This window comes from Anopheles coluzzii, chromosome 2 (genome assembly GCF_943734685.1).
Source record: "Anopheles coluzzii chromosome 2, AcolN3, whole genome shotgun sequence".
NCBI classification, from domain to species: Eukaryota; Metazoa; Arthropoda; class Insecta; order Diptera; family Culicidae; genus Anopheles; species Anopheles coluzzii.
The window spans coordinates 15,626,304-15,644,963 of NC_064670.1; the positions used below are offsets into that span (position 1 = coordinate 15,626,304).

Below are 18,660 nucleotides of genomic sequence, written 5' to 3' on the forward strand. Positions count from 1 at the left end.
ATTTAATAAAAAAGTTCCTACTTTTCTCGCTACAGCACGCACACTGCAGAAGTTCGGAGCTTTTGAGGAAAGTAAAACAAAAGCAATGAAACGTACCATATACCTAATCTATGCTGCGTGGCGTATTACGTGATGTTTTCTGCTCTCTTAACATTCCGATACATTGTACTATTTTGAAACATTCAGTTGCTTCCGTACTATGCCAACCCATTAATGCATTAATGCCTTTCACACCATTTCAGTTAAAGAATTGTACCTCGAGAAATGAACACCTTGTGAGCTGGGATGTCAATCCATACACGAAACTCTAGCATTTCTACAGTGCAAATCAGTCGAGATAGTGTCATGATTGATTGTAGTGGGTTTTGTTTGTGAACCGAGGAGTGAACCGTTTGTAGTCTAGATTTGCGTTTGCTGCTGGATCTCCAGTTGCTTTTTTCCTTGTTCTTTCCCTAAACATAACCGTTCAATTACCCCACCCTCATTTGTTACAATCTAAAGTCTTCTGGTACTTGTTTATTTTTGTGTTTTTGTTTTCAATTTTTTGTTTGTTTTCAATACTATTTCTCTTTCATCTTCGTTCCGCATGACCCACCAACCCTTACTTTCAATGTAAATGTATAATGCAATCGCAGCGCGCAATCCTTTCCGCGCTGTGACACAATCTTTGCAGGTATTTTTTCAAGTTGCTTTTACTTTGCGTCTCTATCCCGCATGGTACTGTGTGTCTAGCTTTACGTGATTTCATTCCTTCGCCAAAGGAGCTTATGTTGAATTACTGGGTTACTCTAAATATAGGTCGTCTCGGGTTTTATGTATTTATTCTTTTTTTATCGCTTTGCTCTGTTTGGGGTTTCATGGTTTGTCTAGTTTTATTCTATTTCATCTATTTCATGCCATGTATCTGCTTATACTTTATAATGCTTATGTTTCTTAAAAAAGGGAGTTTCTTTTGTGTTGTCTCCTATGTGTGTGTGTGTATATGTGTATTTAGTTTAGTTTTGTTTTGGATGTATGTATATTATTACTTGTTATTATTTGTATTGTTTGTATCGTACAACAACCGGTACACCTAGTTGCAATGCACGATACGGGTTTCTCTCTTGTTTTGACACTGCAGGTTTCATGTCAGGTTCAATTTCAGTTTGTCATCACTTCTTTACTGCCCTTCTTTCAACCGTATATCGCGCGCACGGTTTCTACTAACACTTCAAATCAATCTTCTCGTTTCCATATGTTCCCCGTACTTTGTCACTCAGTCAAATTCGAAATGTCTGCTTGTTTCAACCTTTCCTCCCCCCTACCATTGTCCCTGTTAAGTTTGCACACACACAAATTAAAACGCTGTTCACAGACATGGGAAAACCGGAACCAAAAACAAAACAAAAAACACAACAATCCCATACACAAAACGACGCCTATTGGAAGATCCCCGAAATGAACGAGTGTGAGATACGATGGCTGAATTATGGAGCGTTGTCTGAGTTGGGATGGGCCGAAAAAATGTACATGCTTGTGTGTGTATGTGTGTATGTGTGCCTTATGCTATTACCAATACCTATAAACACTTCCGAATTGTTTGTTTATTGCTCTTCTCAATTGATTCATTTATCTCTACTAGCCGCTAGATTCCCAGCGTTTGCCCAGCTTCAGCTCTATCCAGTACAATTGTCGTATGCACTGCGATAGCGCTTGGAATGATGGTGGTTTCTTTCTTTTTGCCATTTCCTAGCCGCACGTTCGCTACCCTATAACCATGCCTGCCGTCTGCCGCTAACCGTTTAAAACTGCTAATCACCCACCCGCGGCCACAAGATTTGCCCTCTGTTCTGACGTTCACTTGCAATGCTGTGTAATGTTTGGTTAAGGTTGGAGCAGTAGGATTAGTAGAACGTGGCTGCACAACTGCCGAGCACAGGATGATTCTACTTATTACTGTTATTACGGTGCACTTGAGGAGCCGTCGGTTGCGGTTGCGCTTGCTGTTGCCGGCTGTTATCCTCCGTTTCGAGTCATCGACGCTCGTCTGCCGATGTTAAGCGCCCGAAAGCCGTGCGGATAGTGCGGAAGGGGAGATGCATGTTAATGGGTAGAAAGCAATCAGGGAAAGGAACACACACATATAAAGAGAAAGAAGAGAGAGAAAGAAGAGAGAGAGAGAGAGAGAGAATAGAAGAGAAGAAAAAGTGTGAGCGATCTCTGCAGTATACGATCACAATCGTATGATACTACAATGAATACTATAGAACAATCGGGACAAGGTAGCAAACGCTATCAGACGATCAAATTGTGTAAAGCTTTCATCATAGAGGTGGCCAACATTTTTAACGAAATGGAATAGTGGACATAATGGGCGTACTCGTACAGGGTAAGCACAAATGGCACAACTTCATTTGGAAATGTTCGTTGTTAGGGATAATAATATTGTTAAAAACTCAAAGCACAAAGTAATTACACAAACATATGCACACCACACGCACACATACATATTACGCAAAGAAACATTTTCCAAATCCAAGCGGCTAGTAGAGGCTAGATTCCCAGCGTTTGCCCAGCTTCAGCTCTATCCAGTACAATTGTCGTATGCACTGCGATAGTGCTTGGAATGATGGTGGTTTCTTTCTTTTTGCCATTTCCTAGCCGCACGTTCGCTACCCTATAACCATGCCTGCCGTCTGCCTGTAACCGTTTAAAACTGCTAATCACCCACCCGCGGCCACACGATTTGCCCTCTGTTCTGACGTTCACTTTCAATGCTGTGTAATGTTTGGTTAAGGTTGGAGCAGTAGGATTAGTAGAACGTGGCTGCACAACTGCCGAGCACAGGATGATTCTACTTATTACTGTTATTACGGTGCACTTGAGGAGCCGTCGGTTGCGGTTGCGCTTGCTGTTGCCGGCTGTTATCCTCCGTTTCGAGTCATCGACGCTCGTCTGCCGATGTTAAGCGCCCGAAAGCCGTGCGGATAGTGCGGAAGGGGAGATGCATGTTAATGGGTAGAAAGCAATCAGGGAAAGGAACACACACATATAAAGAGAAAGAAGAGAGAGAAAGAAGAGAGAGAGAGAGAGAGAGAATAGAAGAGAAGAAAAAGTGTGAGCGATCTCTGCAGTATACGATCACAATCGTATGATACTACAATGAATACTATAGAACAATCGGGACAAGGTAGCAAACGCTATCAGACGATCAAATTGTGTAAAGCTTTCATCATAGAGGTGGCCAACATTTTTAACGAAATGGAATAGTGGACATAATGGGCGTACTCGTACAGGGTAAGCACAAATGGCACAACTTCATTTGGAAATGTTCGTTGTTAGGGATAATAATATTGTTAAAAACTCAAAGCACAAAGTAATTACACAAACATATGCACACCACACGCACACATACATATTACGCAAAGAAACATTTTCCAAATTCACCTTCAGTGGCGGCAAAGCACTCAAAATCAGTATTCCAGCGCGTATTTTTTAAACGTGGTGTAGTTAGAAAAAAAAAGAAATCAAAACGAAAACGCAGAGCTGCTCCTCGTCGCAACCGTTTAGTTAGCGCATTAGCCAGATGAACGCTTCACTGCAAACCACCGTCAAACGCACGCTTGTGTTAGTGGGATGAAGTTAGGCCAAAATGAACAACAACAAACTCCGAACAAACTTTGCAACATACGAGCGAGAGAGAGAGAGAGCGCGCGTGGGGCTTTGTCTACTTCAGGTAAGCGGACGAAAGAAAAGCCTTCTCGACGGTCGACGGATGCACGATGTGTATCTTTTTCAACCTATCGTCAAGCTCTGGCTGCGAAACTTTGGCATTCTTTGCCAAGTGAGAGCTGCTACTGCTCCCGCCACCAGCGCCACCCGACACGGATGACACGGCGGATGAGACCGACGGTGCCGAGGTGGAGGTCGAGACGGACAGCGATGAGGCCGAGAGCGATGATGTCGATGACGATGCCGATGATGCGGAGGAGGAGGAGGATGTGGTACAGGAGGACGATGATTTCGATGATGTTGTTGATGATGATGTGGCAGATGTTAAGCTTTTAGCCGAAGGCATCACAGCACCACCACCACCAACCCCACCAGAAGGCTTTGGTTGAAATTTAAGCTTGGGCTGATGCTGCTGGTGGCGATGGTCGCCACCTTTAGCGGCAAGAAAGGTGGAGGGATGATAGAAGGAAGAGGAGGAGACAGACGAAACTGTCGCCGCACTGGAGGTGTAGGACGACGGTAGGGCGCCCGCCGCCTTCCGCGCACCAGCAATCTGTTCCTCGTGCAGTGCGGGCGGCAGGGGCAGCAAGCTGCGTCGCTGCTGACGCGCCTGACCATACTCACCATGGCTCGGTTGATCCTGCGTGCTGACCGACGGGCTCGTGCTCAGCGAGCTGATCGTGTTGGCCGTGTTGGTGCTTTCGTCCGAGGTTCGCTTGAAGAAGTTGTGTTGCAAGGCATAGTACGGTGTGACCCGCGTCTTCGGGTCGTAGTCCAGCATTCTCAGGATGAGGTCCTTAAACTTAAGATAGTCCGACACGCTGTGGCCGGGCTCGCCGTGCCGCCGGCCGCCCGGCCCGCCCGTCTCGACGCCGAGTATGTCGTGCAGCTTGCGCGAGCCGGGCGGTTTGTATTTGCGCTGGTTTTGCGTCTTGCGCAGCACGTAGCTACCGTCCGACGGGAGCTTCTCGAAGAATTTGCGTGTTTTGTGCGCCTGGTCGAGGATGTGCTTCGGCGGCATACCGAGCACCTCCACGATCCGGTTGATCTGGTCGGCTTCGTTCGAGCCGGAAAACAGTGGCTCACCGGTGTGCATCTCGACCAGGATGCACCCGAGCGACCACATGTCGATTGCTAAGTCGTACGGTATCCCCAGCAGTACCTCTGGCGATCGGTAGAAGCGTGATTGTATGTACTGATATATCTGTAAAGCGTAGCGGCATTGCCGAACGGGTGGAATGGTTAGCGACATGACTAGAACGGGGCTAGATGGGCCGCAAAACGCCCTCTCCGCGGTAAACTGTACACTTACCCGCTGTCCCAGCTGACAGGAGCTGCCAAAGTCCACTATCTTAATTGCTGATCGTTTTGGATTACATAGTAGTATATTTTCAGGTTTCAAATCACAGTGTATGATATTTAATTCTGCAAAAGGAAAGGAAAACAAACATTAAACATCATTCATTGCTGGTCGGCATGATGTTTTTGCGAACATTAGATAGCAATGCTGTAGCTTATCTCCCCTTACATTAGCGTAGCATTTCTCTTGTGAGCTGAAAACCACCATAAAGGTATAAAAACGATTCTAAATTGTGTTTGCAAACACATACATTAACATCGACAGTGTTATGGAAAAGAGAATACGTTCGTTCCGTCAGCGTGTAACGCCAGTTTAAAATATAACAATCATGAAAAGCAAATAAACTGCAGCCAAACTAAACATTACCATAGTAAACACTCCTGCAGCCACGCAGACCGCGGTGCTCTACTACCTTCGAGTTATCTACTATTGTACTAATATGCAAATCAACGACTCCCCATGTACAAGTTTCTCTTTGGGGCTGTTTTAGTGCAGATGAAAAAAAACACGCAGCAAACCATTATAACATTACCATACTAGGCTAACATATTCCATGCACATTTTCGACCATTATCTGGGTCCGATTATTGCGAAAGAGTCACTTAATGAAAACCAGAAGATACTGCTGCAGTAACGAAGTACATACGAAATAGAATCTTGGAACAGGAACGTTTATGCAAATGTGCCTCTTTTAATATAACGCGCACTACTGTAAGCCATGAAGCAATTATACCCCAATACTGAACACATGTGATGGAAATTCCAACATTCCAACTAAATGCTGTTTGCTTCCTTAACACACTTGGCACACTTTCCCAATACACTGTGATCGCCACTTACCTGGTGTACTTAAAAATAATAACGCCGTACATAATTGCTGGGCAAACTTTTTCGTCAGGTTCAGTGAGACGCCGCGGAAGTTTGTATTGCGCAGTAGATCGAATAAATTATAGGATAACAGTTCGAATACTAAACATAGATGATTTCGCCACATGAAGTGCCGCTTTAGCTTAACTGTGGGAAATGCAAAAGAGTAAGAAGTAACATCATCAATAAGTGTGCTCCGAGCAAATTTCTGGAAGAGAACGAGAACCCGCGTGGTGGCGGTACCTACCGATATAGTACTTATTTTCCGCGTCGGCCCGGTTCATCATTTCCAGCAGCTTGACCTCAATTTGTGCTTGGTTTAGGAAGGGTTTCTTGTTTTTGATGATTTTGATCGCCACCTGGCAGCGCTCCTCGTGGTCAAACGCTTTCACCACCTGCCCGAAGCTTCCCTTGCCTTGAGGGGGAGAGAGAAAACGCAACATTAGCATAACGTTCTGTCCACACGATAGCGCATCCGACCAGGGATCGTACGAACGCAGAGCAAGTCGTCACTTACCGATCAGTGAGTCGATCTCGTATCGATCGAGAAACTTCTCGCCATTCTTAATGATATAGTCATGATTCTCGTCGTCGTAACCGTCGTTGTACAGCTTCCGCTCCTTTTTGTGGGACGTGTCCTCGCCCTGGGTCTGCTGTGCTCTTCGCTTCTTTTTGGCATAGTAAACCTGCACAGAGAGAGAGAGAGAGAGAGAGAGAGAGAGAGAGAGAGAGAGAGAGAGAGAGAATAATAATTAAACGTCACATTAGCGCATCGGATTTCTAACACGCCGCACCGTTTGCGGCATATTTTGTGAAGAAGGGTTTGCCTCCTCCTCCTGTTTTGCTTATAGTTCATTATTTGTTTGTCCTTTTTGTTGTGGCAGTTTGCAGGGGGGGGGGAAGGTTTATGTTAAAGGGCTCGGCACAGGCGAGATGCTCCGTTGCACCCTTTAACCCAATCCTCCCCCAGTGCGCACAATGTATGTGGCGTGCAGTGTACAAGACGTTCGTCAACTCCGCATCCATCTCAAACACTGCCCCTGTTTTTTACCACCTCATGCAGCATACAGACTTCCCCACATTCTATACGCGAGTATGTGTGTGTGTTGCCAGAAGGGAAGACACAGCGTTGCACAGAACCTTTCGTGAACAGGTCTCGCGCTCGACAGTGTCTCGATGATTCTTCTTCGGCCTGTCACATGCATTTTATGTTTCCGAGCGAGAACAAAAGAATGCTGTGCCACCACCGCAGCCGGTGCGGCGGGACGGCGGGTAAGAACAAGCGAACCCACCCACCCCGACCTACAGAAGGCAATGCCATCGCATCCCAGACATTCCAGGGCGGTTTCCTCGCGGGCATTCCGTACCGTGCTGCCGGAGAAAGAGCAAACTCCGTGAAACGCGTCCAGGCGGGCGGGCGGGCAGCGAGAGGACGAGCGAGGACGCGGAAAACTGCTGCTCATGGGTTCGGGCTTGATAAGCGGTGTGTATGTGTGATGCTGTGCGATAAGAAGATGCGAAAAGCAGCAACCCGGAGCAGCAGAGCAGAGAAAGTAAAAGAAGTACATGCTGGAACTGCTCCGGGCGTCCATTATTGTGTCTTTGTGTGCATTTTTCATAACAACAGCGACCAGGCTGGCTGCTGCAGGAAACAGCACCGCACGAGGAAAACGAGGGCAGAACGGGGTGGAGTCGCATGTCCTATGGGTGGAGATTTGGCACGCTGGGGTTACAATGAACAGCTGAGCGAAACAGCTTGGCTTGGGAAGTTTAATTCATTTCGGATTAGAAATCCAGATTGCCCAGCGATTGCGGCGAGCGAGCGGCTTCGTTCAAAATCGATTCAAATGTACCCCGTACTAAGTCCTGTTTGGTAAGTATGAATGGACGGAAGAGTTGGTGGATTTGCAATAAAGCATTTTATAAATTACTTATGCTGACAAAAAACGAATAATTAAAGATGGAAACAATGGTGAGGAGCAAGCCTTTTTCGTTTCTTGTATTGATGGAATGGGTTTTAGAAGGAAAATTGTTTGCGCTTTAAAACTACAGCTGCCTGAACAGTCCCAGCGGCCTCCAACGAGTCCAAATCAATGTTTTACCAAAAATCAACCATAAGCTAAACGAAAACATACTGCCAGCAAAACCACGTTTGCTTCCCTAACCGAAGCGGACATTGAACAAAAAAAAAAGAAGGCTGACACAGACACATACATACACATACGAACCGGAAGAAGATTCCGCGGACGCCTTTGCTCTATGGAGACGGTCCAAATCTCTCCCATCATACAACGACCTGTCTGTCCGTGTATTGTATGTGTGTGTGTGTCTCTCTCTCGCTCTCTCTTCATAGCTGAATGCATTATAAGCCTTCGCAAAGGATACTCAACCGGGAGACGATTAATCTCTTCAGCCACCCGTCCCGGACCATTGCCACTGTCAGAAAAAAAAACCTGTTCCCCGATGTCCCCCGTGTCCAACAGTCCCATTAAATTATCTCTCTCTTTCTCTCTCTCTCTCTCTTGTTTTTTTTTTTTTTTTGCTCTTCTACCATTCGAGCGACTCTCTCAAAACACACCTAACTAACCAAGCCCTATGCTTACAGTTCCCAGCGCACATACATACAGACTGAGCAACGCAACTGTATGTTTGTATGTGTGTCACTTCCCGCAGGATTTTTCATCATCCCCAATCCACACCAACACACACACGCACAGAGAAGCGAAAACAAAGGGGAAGGGAGGGAAAGGGGGTGAAACACAGACACCAGCAAGAATGTGGAGCACAACAACCCCCCCGACCAGTACCGGAGAACACGCAAGGATTGTTGGGCGGGTGTGACGACGAGCGCCTTTCTGACCTTCCCTAACCTATTTCGCCACGCCGCCGCTTCGCCATCAGATTTCGGAGAGCCCGGAGAGTGCGCGCCGCCGCTACTTTCTGGCGCGACAGCGACTCACCTCCTCTCCTCAAACTGCGTTTCTCAGTCCTTCCCTTTTCCGGTGGTATGGTATGCATTCGCCTGCATTGGTGTGTGTGTTTTTATGTGTTCGAACGAGGAGTGTCCGATTGTATGTATGCGTGTGTGTGTGTGTGTGTGTGTAAGCGCATCAGATGGCGCTCTCCTACACAACGACAAATGTGTGATCCCTTTCTATCCCTGCACTTCCCTCCCCCTCCATCCCACAAATGACGGGAGGGTTTTGGGATGGCGCAGGAAGGCTAGACAGTGCCACCATAATCTGGGAAAAATCAACCGACGGTTCAGTTGGGATGGATGGATGGAAATTGTCTGCGACAGCTTTTAGCTAGGGTGGAAGTGGGTAAGGGGGGAGCTAGTGGGTGGTGTGCAGTGCGGTACACTGCTGTCTGAGTGCAAATGAACGGTAGCAGCTAGCGTGGCAAAGGGACGCATTGGTTTAGTACGTGTCGGGCAACACTTTAACCGCTTATGTTGAAGGGGTGGGTCAAAGTCCGTCCCTTGACGGATGGTTTTGTGTGCAACATCGAAGTGTAGACGTCATTTGATACGAAAAAGTACCTTACGAACGCTACTCAATACTTAATTAATGTTAGTAAGAAACAATTAACAATAATGTTAGTATGAAACAGTGAGCAATTCACGCTACTGCTACACTACTTTTCTTTTAAAATTCTGCTATTTGCATCGCATTTCTAGCTTCAGCCTGGCAAGCAAAGAGCCGCAGCAGCTGCACCAACCATCATAAATCATCGATCGCTGACTGCACAACCAAGCCCGTCTGCTCTCGCCGTTAGTGGATGCGATCTGCTGCATCGTGTCAGCTGCGTGTCTGGTGCTGCATCCTTCTTATTCCTGCCCCATCCCACCCAGGAGACGAATCTAGGATGTTTTAGCATCACTACCACCGATGCAACGAAGAGAGAGGGAGAGAAAAACACATACACACGATGCCATACAAAATATACAACCCGTGCAGTTGTGATGGTGATGCTGGTTGATGGTGCATCATCAGCACACAACATGGAAAAGGAGCGAGAGAGAGCGAGAGAGAGAGAGAGAGAGAGAGAGGGAGAGAGAGAGAAAGGGAGGGAGGAAGACGAAATTAGGTGCAGCGCAAAAGACAAACGAGCCAGTGGACGATTGTTTCGTTTGGAGCAAAACTTTTAAAACCAACTTGATCGCATCATGCTATTTTTATCTGTTTATGGAAATCAATTTACCAAATATTTTAAAACGAAAAACATTGCAAAACTGCTTTCGTTTACGTTACTTGCACAATTTATATTGGAAAAGGAAAGCAAAAAACATGCTTATAGCGCAACGCCGCAACATGGAGACGCCTAGTTGCTGTTTCATGCTTTTTTTTTCTACTTCTAATTAACGCATTCGATCGTTCGCTCATCTCTGGTAAGCATCAACCGGGCGCATCATTCGAGCAGCTAGCAGCAGGAAATGAGCTGATGGACTGCATGTTGCAATTTTAAATACGATCAAATAGGCCTAAAACAGCCCCTTAACGCATCAACCGACACACCGACAGCAAGCGGCGGTTTGGCAACAATAACAGGAAAATCCATCAAACATACCGATGGAAAACCGTCGACCCTTGTGTGGAGACAGGGTGAGGGCTAGTGTGACCGTGCCGGACAGACACCGCCGCACGCAAACACACACACGCAGGCAGTTCCAGACAGGAACACAAGGAACACGGCCAACAAGAGCAAAAGGAGCAGCTCCCCGTCGAAATGAGAGAATCGTGTAGCGTCCGAAGCTAAAACATGACACGGTATGTGTCCCCGTGCACACACACACACACATGCAGCACCAGGCAACACGAAACTACGCGAGCCGTCCGCCCGAACCGAGTACCATGGTTGGAAATGGTTGAAAATATAGCAAGAGACAAAGCATTGCTAGAAACGAATCACGATGAGAGAGAGAGACTGAGAAAGGGATAGATAGAAAGATAGGGAGAGAAAAGCGAAATGAAAAACTCGCCAAAGGAAACTCCGACGCTGGCACCACACACACACACAAACACACTCACACCAAAGGGCAAGAGCGCCGCCAGCCATGTGAGCAGGGTACCGGAGGGATGGCGCAAGGGCCCAACGGCGACACAACGACAGACGCGCGTTCACCCTTATGTGCGCGCTGATGCTTGTTGGAATGATGCTGCTGCTCCTGCTCCTGCTCCTACTGCTCCCGCTTCTGTTGTCGAGGGTCGGCCGGAAGAAAATCGATATCGTGTGCACACGTTGGCGAGCGCCAAACAGCTACCCAAGCGCGTCGTTAGCACGACAACGCTGGAGAAGCATTTGCGGCGAAGACTTGTGGGATTGGAAAAGATTCCAAAATGTTTGTGCCTTTCGGCAGCGATGATGTATTGCACACTTCTTTTTCTACATTAATAGCATAGATTTACCCATTTTAGAATATTTTAATAATATTTTCATAATTTAGAAAAAAAAAAAATTTCCACCGCAACCATGGAGGCGCCTGGTGGTGGTGGTGGTGGTGACAGTTTCTCTGTCAAACTAACCATTTGGGGGTGCGGGGGAATTAAAAAAAATCGCATAAATACAGTACATGCCACTTCCTTTAACGCTGGCAAACCATATCTACACCCTGGCTAGACCACAAGTGGTCAATTCGGAGCCCGGGGGGTGAAAATAAGTCATGGAGCAGCTAATGGAACGGAATGAAATGTAACTCCTGCTCGCTCGCTTCTCGGTAAAAGGGACACAGTAACAGCGTCCGACGTGTGAGGGGTACACCACGGTAGTAAAGGTACAATCAAACAACTGGAACGAGAAGGAGCGATGAGGACAGTGGATTGCTAGGTAGGGCAGACATCCGGAAGAAGATATTTGGAGCCTGTTGTAAAAAAAAGCACACACTTCAGCTTCTCATTAACTCATAGGGTCCTCCTCCTTCTCCTGCTTCTCGGCAGTGTGCCCTCACAGATCCCTTCACATTTACTATTGTACGATAAAGTATCTCTAGTAATGAATGAGACGGTTGGTTGAGCGGAATAGTAAATGAAACAAACAGAAACCAAGAAGAAGAAGAAAAAAACCGATAACAGAACGTTAGCTATGCATCACTAGCACATTAGTAAGAGGCTGGGGCGGAAGGGATTCGTCGAAAGCCATACGATGGTAGCCCACACCAGCGTGCGGCAGTTAATATTACTACATCTCCAGTACTGTCCTTTCCGGTTCAATTGCTTGCGGCGAGTGGAATGTCTGCCCCTGCTGTACAAGCTCTTCTCCGGACAGCAAGCGATATTGCTTCAATCATAGTTTTCTTTTTTTTTCGTCATCCTTCTCCCGTATTATATCCGTAGCATCCTATTTTTACACCGTTTCAACGTCAGCTGCTGGCCAATGGCCAGGAACAAGTGCTGCAGCCAAGGCTCGTGTAGTGGAATCGGTAACGGTTGAGCAACTTTATACGCTTTCGTTATTTTTCGTGGTGTGCTTTTTTTTCCTGTGGCCTTTTTGCATCCGAAAAGAAGAGGAGCTTGCTGATTGATTTTCCGACCGCCGTTTTTTTTGTTTGTATAGAAATATCTGCTATAAGGGTTCAACGACCGATGGAGGGCTATCGCGTAAGCCACCCACACAGCGCGCACAATATTGATATCCACTATACCATGGAATAGCGTCTTCGTGTGATATCGCTTTATTGAATGCCTGTTTTAAAGCAGCGGATTTAAGGAACCGGAACGTCTTTTTATACATTCTAACGCAAGGGACGATAATGTGCCGCCAACACGCAATCCTCCCAAGACCCAAGGAGCTCGGCAGCACGCATAAGTGTCAAATGATGATGACGCACGAGTTGAAATTAAAAAACAAAACACCCACCCCCACCAACGGCCCATACACACCCCTTTTCCTCCCGCGCTGCAGTGGGCACACGCATTGCGAACGGCACACACGCGGCTGCCAAACGTCATGGACGAAATGTGCAAGAATTTACATTAAAATTCCAATAATGAAAGGTTCGCGGCCCCCGACCACCCCCTCCCGATTCCCGTGTTTTGCACCGCCGCTGTGTTGTGTGGGATGGGTTGCACGAGGGGAAATGCGCACTGGAACGGCGACAAACGGGCACGGAAGCGCGACCGAACCTCGCACGCCGTACGAATTTCAATTTCTTCCGCCGTCACTTTGTGGTAATAAATCGCACGCGAGGAATGTCCGCGGGGATTCGGAACGGGGAAGGGATACACAGCTTCTGTTGCGCATCAGTTCGATTGTCACAGGGTAGGGGGGGGGGGCGGGGAGGGGAGGAGGGCAGTCTTCTAACAGGAGTGCGCTCATCCTGTGCACAGGATATGCACAAGCGCGCGCGCGCCCCGGAACAAATGGAAATGGGAAACGAAAGCAATATATTTCCCTCTAAACCCAAAACCACAACCCATTCGCATGTCGGTGACATTTACATGCGCTCGCGCACCCAACACTTGGGGAAGGGCACTTGTAGACGGTTTGTTAGCGTTTGTTTGAGATTTTGTTGCTTTCAAACACGCCGGCCACGACTCGAGTTACATCGTTTTTACTATCCTTTAAATGAAGGATACTTTTTAATTGCTCCAACCAAGCGCCAAAAGCTTGGACGCAAACAGAACGGGATAGCGGATGCAGTTGAGAACGAAATCATACGAAATAGATTCAAAAGAATGGGATTTCCCAACAGAACACAAGAATACTTCGAATTGCTTCTGCCATTTCCACGTTCAAAGCCTTAGTGTTAAATTGGTTTTAGAAAACTTCAATATACAAGTTTGGCACACATTTTCACAGCAGTTTTTAATACAATGCTCAGACTTCATTCCACTTCTGCAGTGCACAAATAAATCTACATCGAACGATGACCTCACACCCCCGCTCAAGTCACTCCACACTGCTTCGATGTTGGAAATCATTGGTGATTATTTCATCTCTACACTGCTTCCTAGCAGGCCCGTGCCAGCGAGGAGCAGGACATAAAAATGGGATGATGAAAATGACGCTTTCGTCGCATCTGCCAAAGCAGCACAAGAGGCTCAGTTTTCTTTCCATTCTCTTGTGTGTGTTTTTTTTTACTTTTCTTCCTTTGACGAATTGTCCAACTTAATACTGGACCAGCTTCTCAAGCACGCACCCGGTACGAAGTGGAGGCAACATAATGGTCAAGATATTGGTTTGGCCAGAGGGGGGGGGGGGGGTCCGTTCGTTCCAGTTTCCTCCAGCGAGAGCACCTCCAACCTTTTTATGGGCTCCAGTCGGCCTGAAGTGAACTTGAAGAAATTCAAACAGATGACCAAATCCTACTCGACTATCTACTTCTGCCACGGTCGATTTTTTTATTTCGATTCTTATTCGCTTCGATTTTTTTTTCTGCCCCCCTGCCTTTTCTACTCTTGACTGCGCCTGTTCGCAGGGAGGGATTATTCTGCTCAGCGAGCCACCAGTTTAGCAGAAGCTAGAAGTCCTCCACCTAGCTGGCGCCAACAAAACTGTCCTAACAAACGCCCGGTTCCGGTGAGTGTTCCCCGGCACCGTTGTCAAGTGGAGAGAGTTTTCCCTTACTCATCGAGCGGCTGCCGGCACCGCTTGCTCGTGTTTCCGCGTCACTAGTTGAGTCAGCAGCAGCAGCCGGTTGAACCATTTTCCCTCACACCACGCAAAGCGCACACACATACCCACACACACACGTACACCACACATATTTAAATGCGCTACGTGCCAGAACGCTGGCTCCGCTGAGGTGGGCCCGAATCGTACAGCGTGGATAGCACGGATATATGACAGGACATTATTATAATTCAATTATAACAATGACCGGCCCATCGAGGCCGCATTCCTTGCACGGAAAACGGGCCCGTGATAAGGCACGCAGCAGCACAGCCCAAAAATGGCCCAAAAAGAATATTAGTAAAATTAACATACGCTCGGCTCCCTAGGGATGGCGGTGCGACCGACCGCCATAGGATTCGTTACGCAACCGGCCGTACATTGTATAGCGCGGGGAAGACTCGGACATCGATCGTGCGCGCTCCGCTCATCAACGTCTTAGAGGACAAACAATTAATTTAAAATCGACCTTTCTTTGCTCCCGCGCTCCACGGCAGCGAGGAGCTTCCGTCGGGATCGGGTCTACCTACCTCGTTAATGTGTTTGTAGGTTTTGATCAGGTCAACGCTTAGCTTTCGCAGGGGAGCGGTCGCTGGATCACGAAAAAGCACCGGTATCCGAGCTTCCATCGCCCGAATATCGGTCGATGATGTGGGACTTATCGAACGCTAAAAGAGAAGGAGCGAAAAAACAAATCAAACCTGGGGTAATATGGTAAGGGTCAAGACATCGGTACTCACCTGGTGTATATCACGATGTACGGCAGGTAAGTGTTCTTCTGTAACCAGTCTTCCGTAGAGCGGCGCATGGTGCCTTTGCCGCGTTGAGTCAGGAACATTTCCGGATGCGAACTGGGCCGCCACTGGAAAAAAAGGGAGAAGATGCAGGGCAAGAATAAGATTAGTTTTTTTCTTTTTCTTTTGGCTCAACAACCGATGTCGGTCAAGGCCTGCCTGTACCCACTTGTGGGCTTAGGCTTTCAGTGACTAATTGATTCCCCCCCATAGCAGGATAGTCAGTCCTACGTATGGCGGCGCGGTCTATTTGGGGATTGAACCCATGACGGGCGTGTTGTTAAGTCGTACGAGTTGACGACTGTACTACGAGACCGGCTTAATAATTAAGATATTATTATTATTATATTATTATTATTATTAAGAATAAGATTAGTACTTTGCATTAAAATATGTCTTTGCAAAACAACAAGCAGCATCACATACTCCGCTGCTTTAACCGAAAAAAAAAAACAAAAATCAACCCCGATTCACGAACGCAAAGGTGTAAAGATACAAATCACAGCCAACACATGGCATCACCCACAGAAGCGTCGAGAACGAAATGCAAAACACAACAGAGCTAACACCAACACAGCATGCCGCCGTCGCCGCCGCCGCCGACCCCGTGCATGCGAACGAGCATAGGAAAGCGAAATTGTACAAAAACATGCTTGCGCTTGGTTTCACCCTGGCTACCACCTCCAGCGACCCCGTACCAAGGCTTTGGCTTTGGAAGCCATTTTTCCCTCCAAAAAGCCTCGCAAAAATCGGCCCAAACGATTGGGGGAGAGAAGAACGACGACGGCAACCGAATAATTGAGCCGGAAACGAGGTTAACGAACTTCGGCGTCTTGCCTTCGCTTCCTTCAGGTTTAGGCGAGTACAGGTGCGTCATCGGCGCATTTTGGGATAAAAGCTCGGCCCACGATCACGCGCTTGGCGTGGATGCGAGCTTTTAGCAGGCGGGTGGTGGTTTTGCATGTGTGTTTGTGGTGTTAGGTTGCTGCTTTTTTATGTTTCAGATTACAGAGAGTTAAAGCAAGAGAGCGAGAGAGAGAAAGAAAGAGAACCTTTTGCTGTTATTTCCTCTCCTACTTCATTCTCTCTCGCGAGAGATTCAGATTGAGTTAACATTTTCTGCAAAACCCTTGGATTACGTACTGTTTTTGTAAGGTGTTCTTAAGGTGTTGCAGCTCAAAATCGGGAATTCAAGATGGTCCCACGCCGACAGGTTCACACTCCAAAACAAACCTCAAAATCTCTCAATAAAACATTTGTCACTTCTTACCAGTGCCTTTACAGGGTGCCAATTGCGAGACATTTCTTCAACACCTGCCAAACAAGCACCCGCCGTCCCATGCTAATGTATGCTCTTTTTCTTCCTCTTCGGTGGTCTCAGACAATTGCGATATCTTCTGAATCATACCTTTAGAACGGGGATAAGAGACGGAAGTAACCTTAAACACAACCGAATACGATGGTCACTCTATTTCTCGCACACCAACGCACTTTCATGCGCGAACGTTTAGCCTTTTGCTCTCGACAAAACATTCATGTTGCTGATATTTGCTACATGTGTTGGACCATTCATTCTTTGCTTCTTTGCCTCTCTCAGTTTGTGATGAAGTCATGCGCAACCTCTAACACCATCTCACATCTTACCGCGATCGATGAACCTCGCTTTGCTGGCTCTATGAAGATCAAGTCGTTCTCATGCATGCATGCTCCTCTCCAAACGATTCTCTATTCTCATTCAGAGTAGCTTTGTTGCGGTAAACAGAGAGAGATAGAGAGGGACAGCGAGCGTACGTTTGCATCCATCAAATGGATCTCAAACTATTTCGAAACTCGGTGTGCTTGTCTCGCTGAAGATTCATGTGCTGCCGTGGAAGGTAACGAGCCGCAGCCGTGCTACGACCCGGCAACGGCTGTCTCTTGCAACGTTTGCTGATTTGATTGAGTTGTCTGCACGTTTAACTTTCTAATGTGGACAAAAAAAGAAGTTTCGTTGGTTTCGTACAATCCTGCTTCAAAATAAACTCAACAAATGCAATGAGTACAATAAAGAGTATAGATTCAAACTGATGGGCAACACCTATATTTCACTAAATCTGCACTTTGCTTCCGATGATGTATTACACCACATCTTCAAAGATTCGTTTAAGAATAACGAGCATGTGGCCGCTTTCACTACTCTCTCCACCGACCAGACGGCAACACGTACAACGCATATGGGCGGGGTTAAATTGATTTTTCCGCCACCCCGATGTCGATTCACAGGGACCCGTCCAATATCGACGCGGCGACTGATTTGTGCCGGAAATGGAGCAGCTGTTGTGGCCAATTTCGCTAATCATGCGACCCGGGGCCCGTCCACGGCAGGCTTTTGCTCGCAGACGGCGTCCAACAACGTCCATCGCTCCCGCCCCACGCAACCATCGCAAACTTCTCCCATGAAACATACCACACGAACGAACACGTACAGCAAACCCAAAAAGTAACAACAACAAAAAACCCTTCCCCAACATCACCAACCAACCGGTGTGTGTAACGAGGTTAGCAACTTTACACACGGCAGCACCAGATGTCCGTCGACGTCGTCGTCGGCCAACTTCTTACAGCTCGGGGGTTTGGGTGGACGAGGTTTGCTTCAGATTCAACCTAAAGTATTGCACACACACACACACATGGACAGCGGGCAGAGGACCATATATCGTGTTACCGTATTATACCGAACCGAACCTTGGCTTTAATTGAACGACCATGACCAGGAAAGAAATTGGAAGCAAACAAAACAAAACGGCACCAACTGACAAAAAAATGCGAAGCGTACGTGCTTCATGTCATCGGTCACAGATTCACAGCGCCATCTGTCTGCTAGAAAGGTCAGCAGTCGTCTGCTTCTCCAAATCCATACACCCTTAGTGGAGAATGTATTAAAAAAAACCCTCTAACACATCAATTTTTACTGACCCCTCCTAAGCAAAGACAATGCGCGAGCAAAAACTGAATGATGATGCGATCAGGGGTGGTTGGGCGTCCAAGGTAGCCCCCGTGTATCCAACGGCTTACGAACCAGGTAAAAGCAGCATCCCCACAGCGAAACCCGCACATTATGTGCTCTATGCCTTCCAACCCCGAGCTGCAGTTGCAGTTCGCATCATCTTTCTCTCTCGAAACCCATGCCTCGTCCGTACCGCATCATTATTCATCCGTTTGCCGTCCGCAGAGAGTGGTGGCTGTAGCTGCGCTTATTGCCCCATGCCGCCCCGTGCCGGTCATTTCGCGTCGGCCGTCGTAAGCCGACGCTCCAAGGCAAACCGGTTTGCGGGGAAT

General features: G+C 47.4%; 1 protein-coding gene across 5 annotated transcripts in view; it reads right to left on the reverse strand.

Moving 5' to 3' along the window:
- LOC120953020 (serine/threonine-protein kinase minibrain) overlaps positions 1-18,660 on the reverse strand; it is a 60,933-nt gene that overhangs the window by 9,005 nt on the left and 33,268 nt on the right. For all 5 annotated transcript variants that reach the window (XM_040372672.2, XM_040372668.2, XM_040372670.2 and 2 more), the window contains 7 exons: positions 15,289-15,410; positions 15,079-15,216; positions 6,456-6,624; positions 6,186-6,353; positions 5,912-6,085; positions 5,024-5,136; positions 4,336-4,915 (listed from right to left, as the gene is read on the reverse strand). In XM_040372672.2, coding sequence (XP_040228606.2) covers positions 4,336-4,915; positions 5,024-5,136; positions 5,912-6,085; positions 6,186-6,353; positions 6,456-6,624; positions 15,079-15,216; positions 15,289-15,410 — 1,464 coding nt within the window. The remainder of the gene's footprint in view (positions 1-4,335; positions 4,916-5,023; positions 5,137-5,911; positions 6,086-6,185; positions 6,354-6,455; positions 6,625-15,078; positions 15,217-15,288; positions 15,411-18,660) is intronic.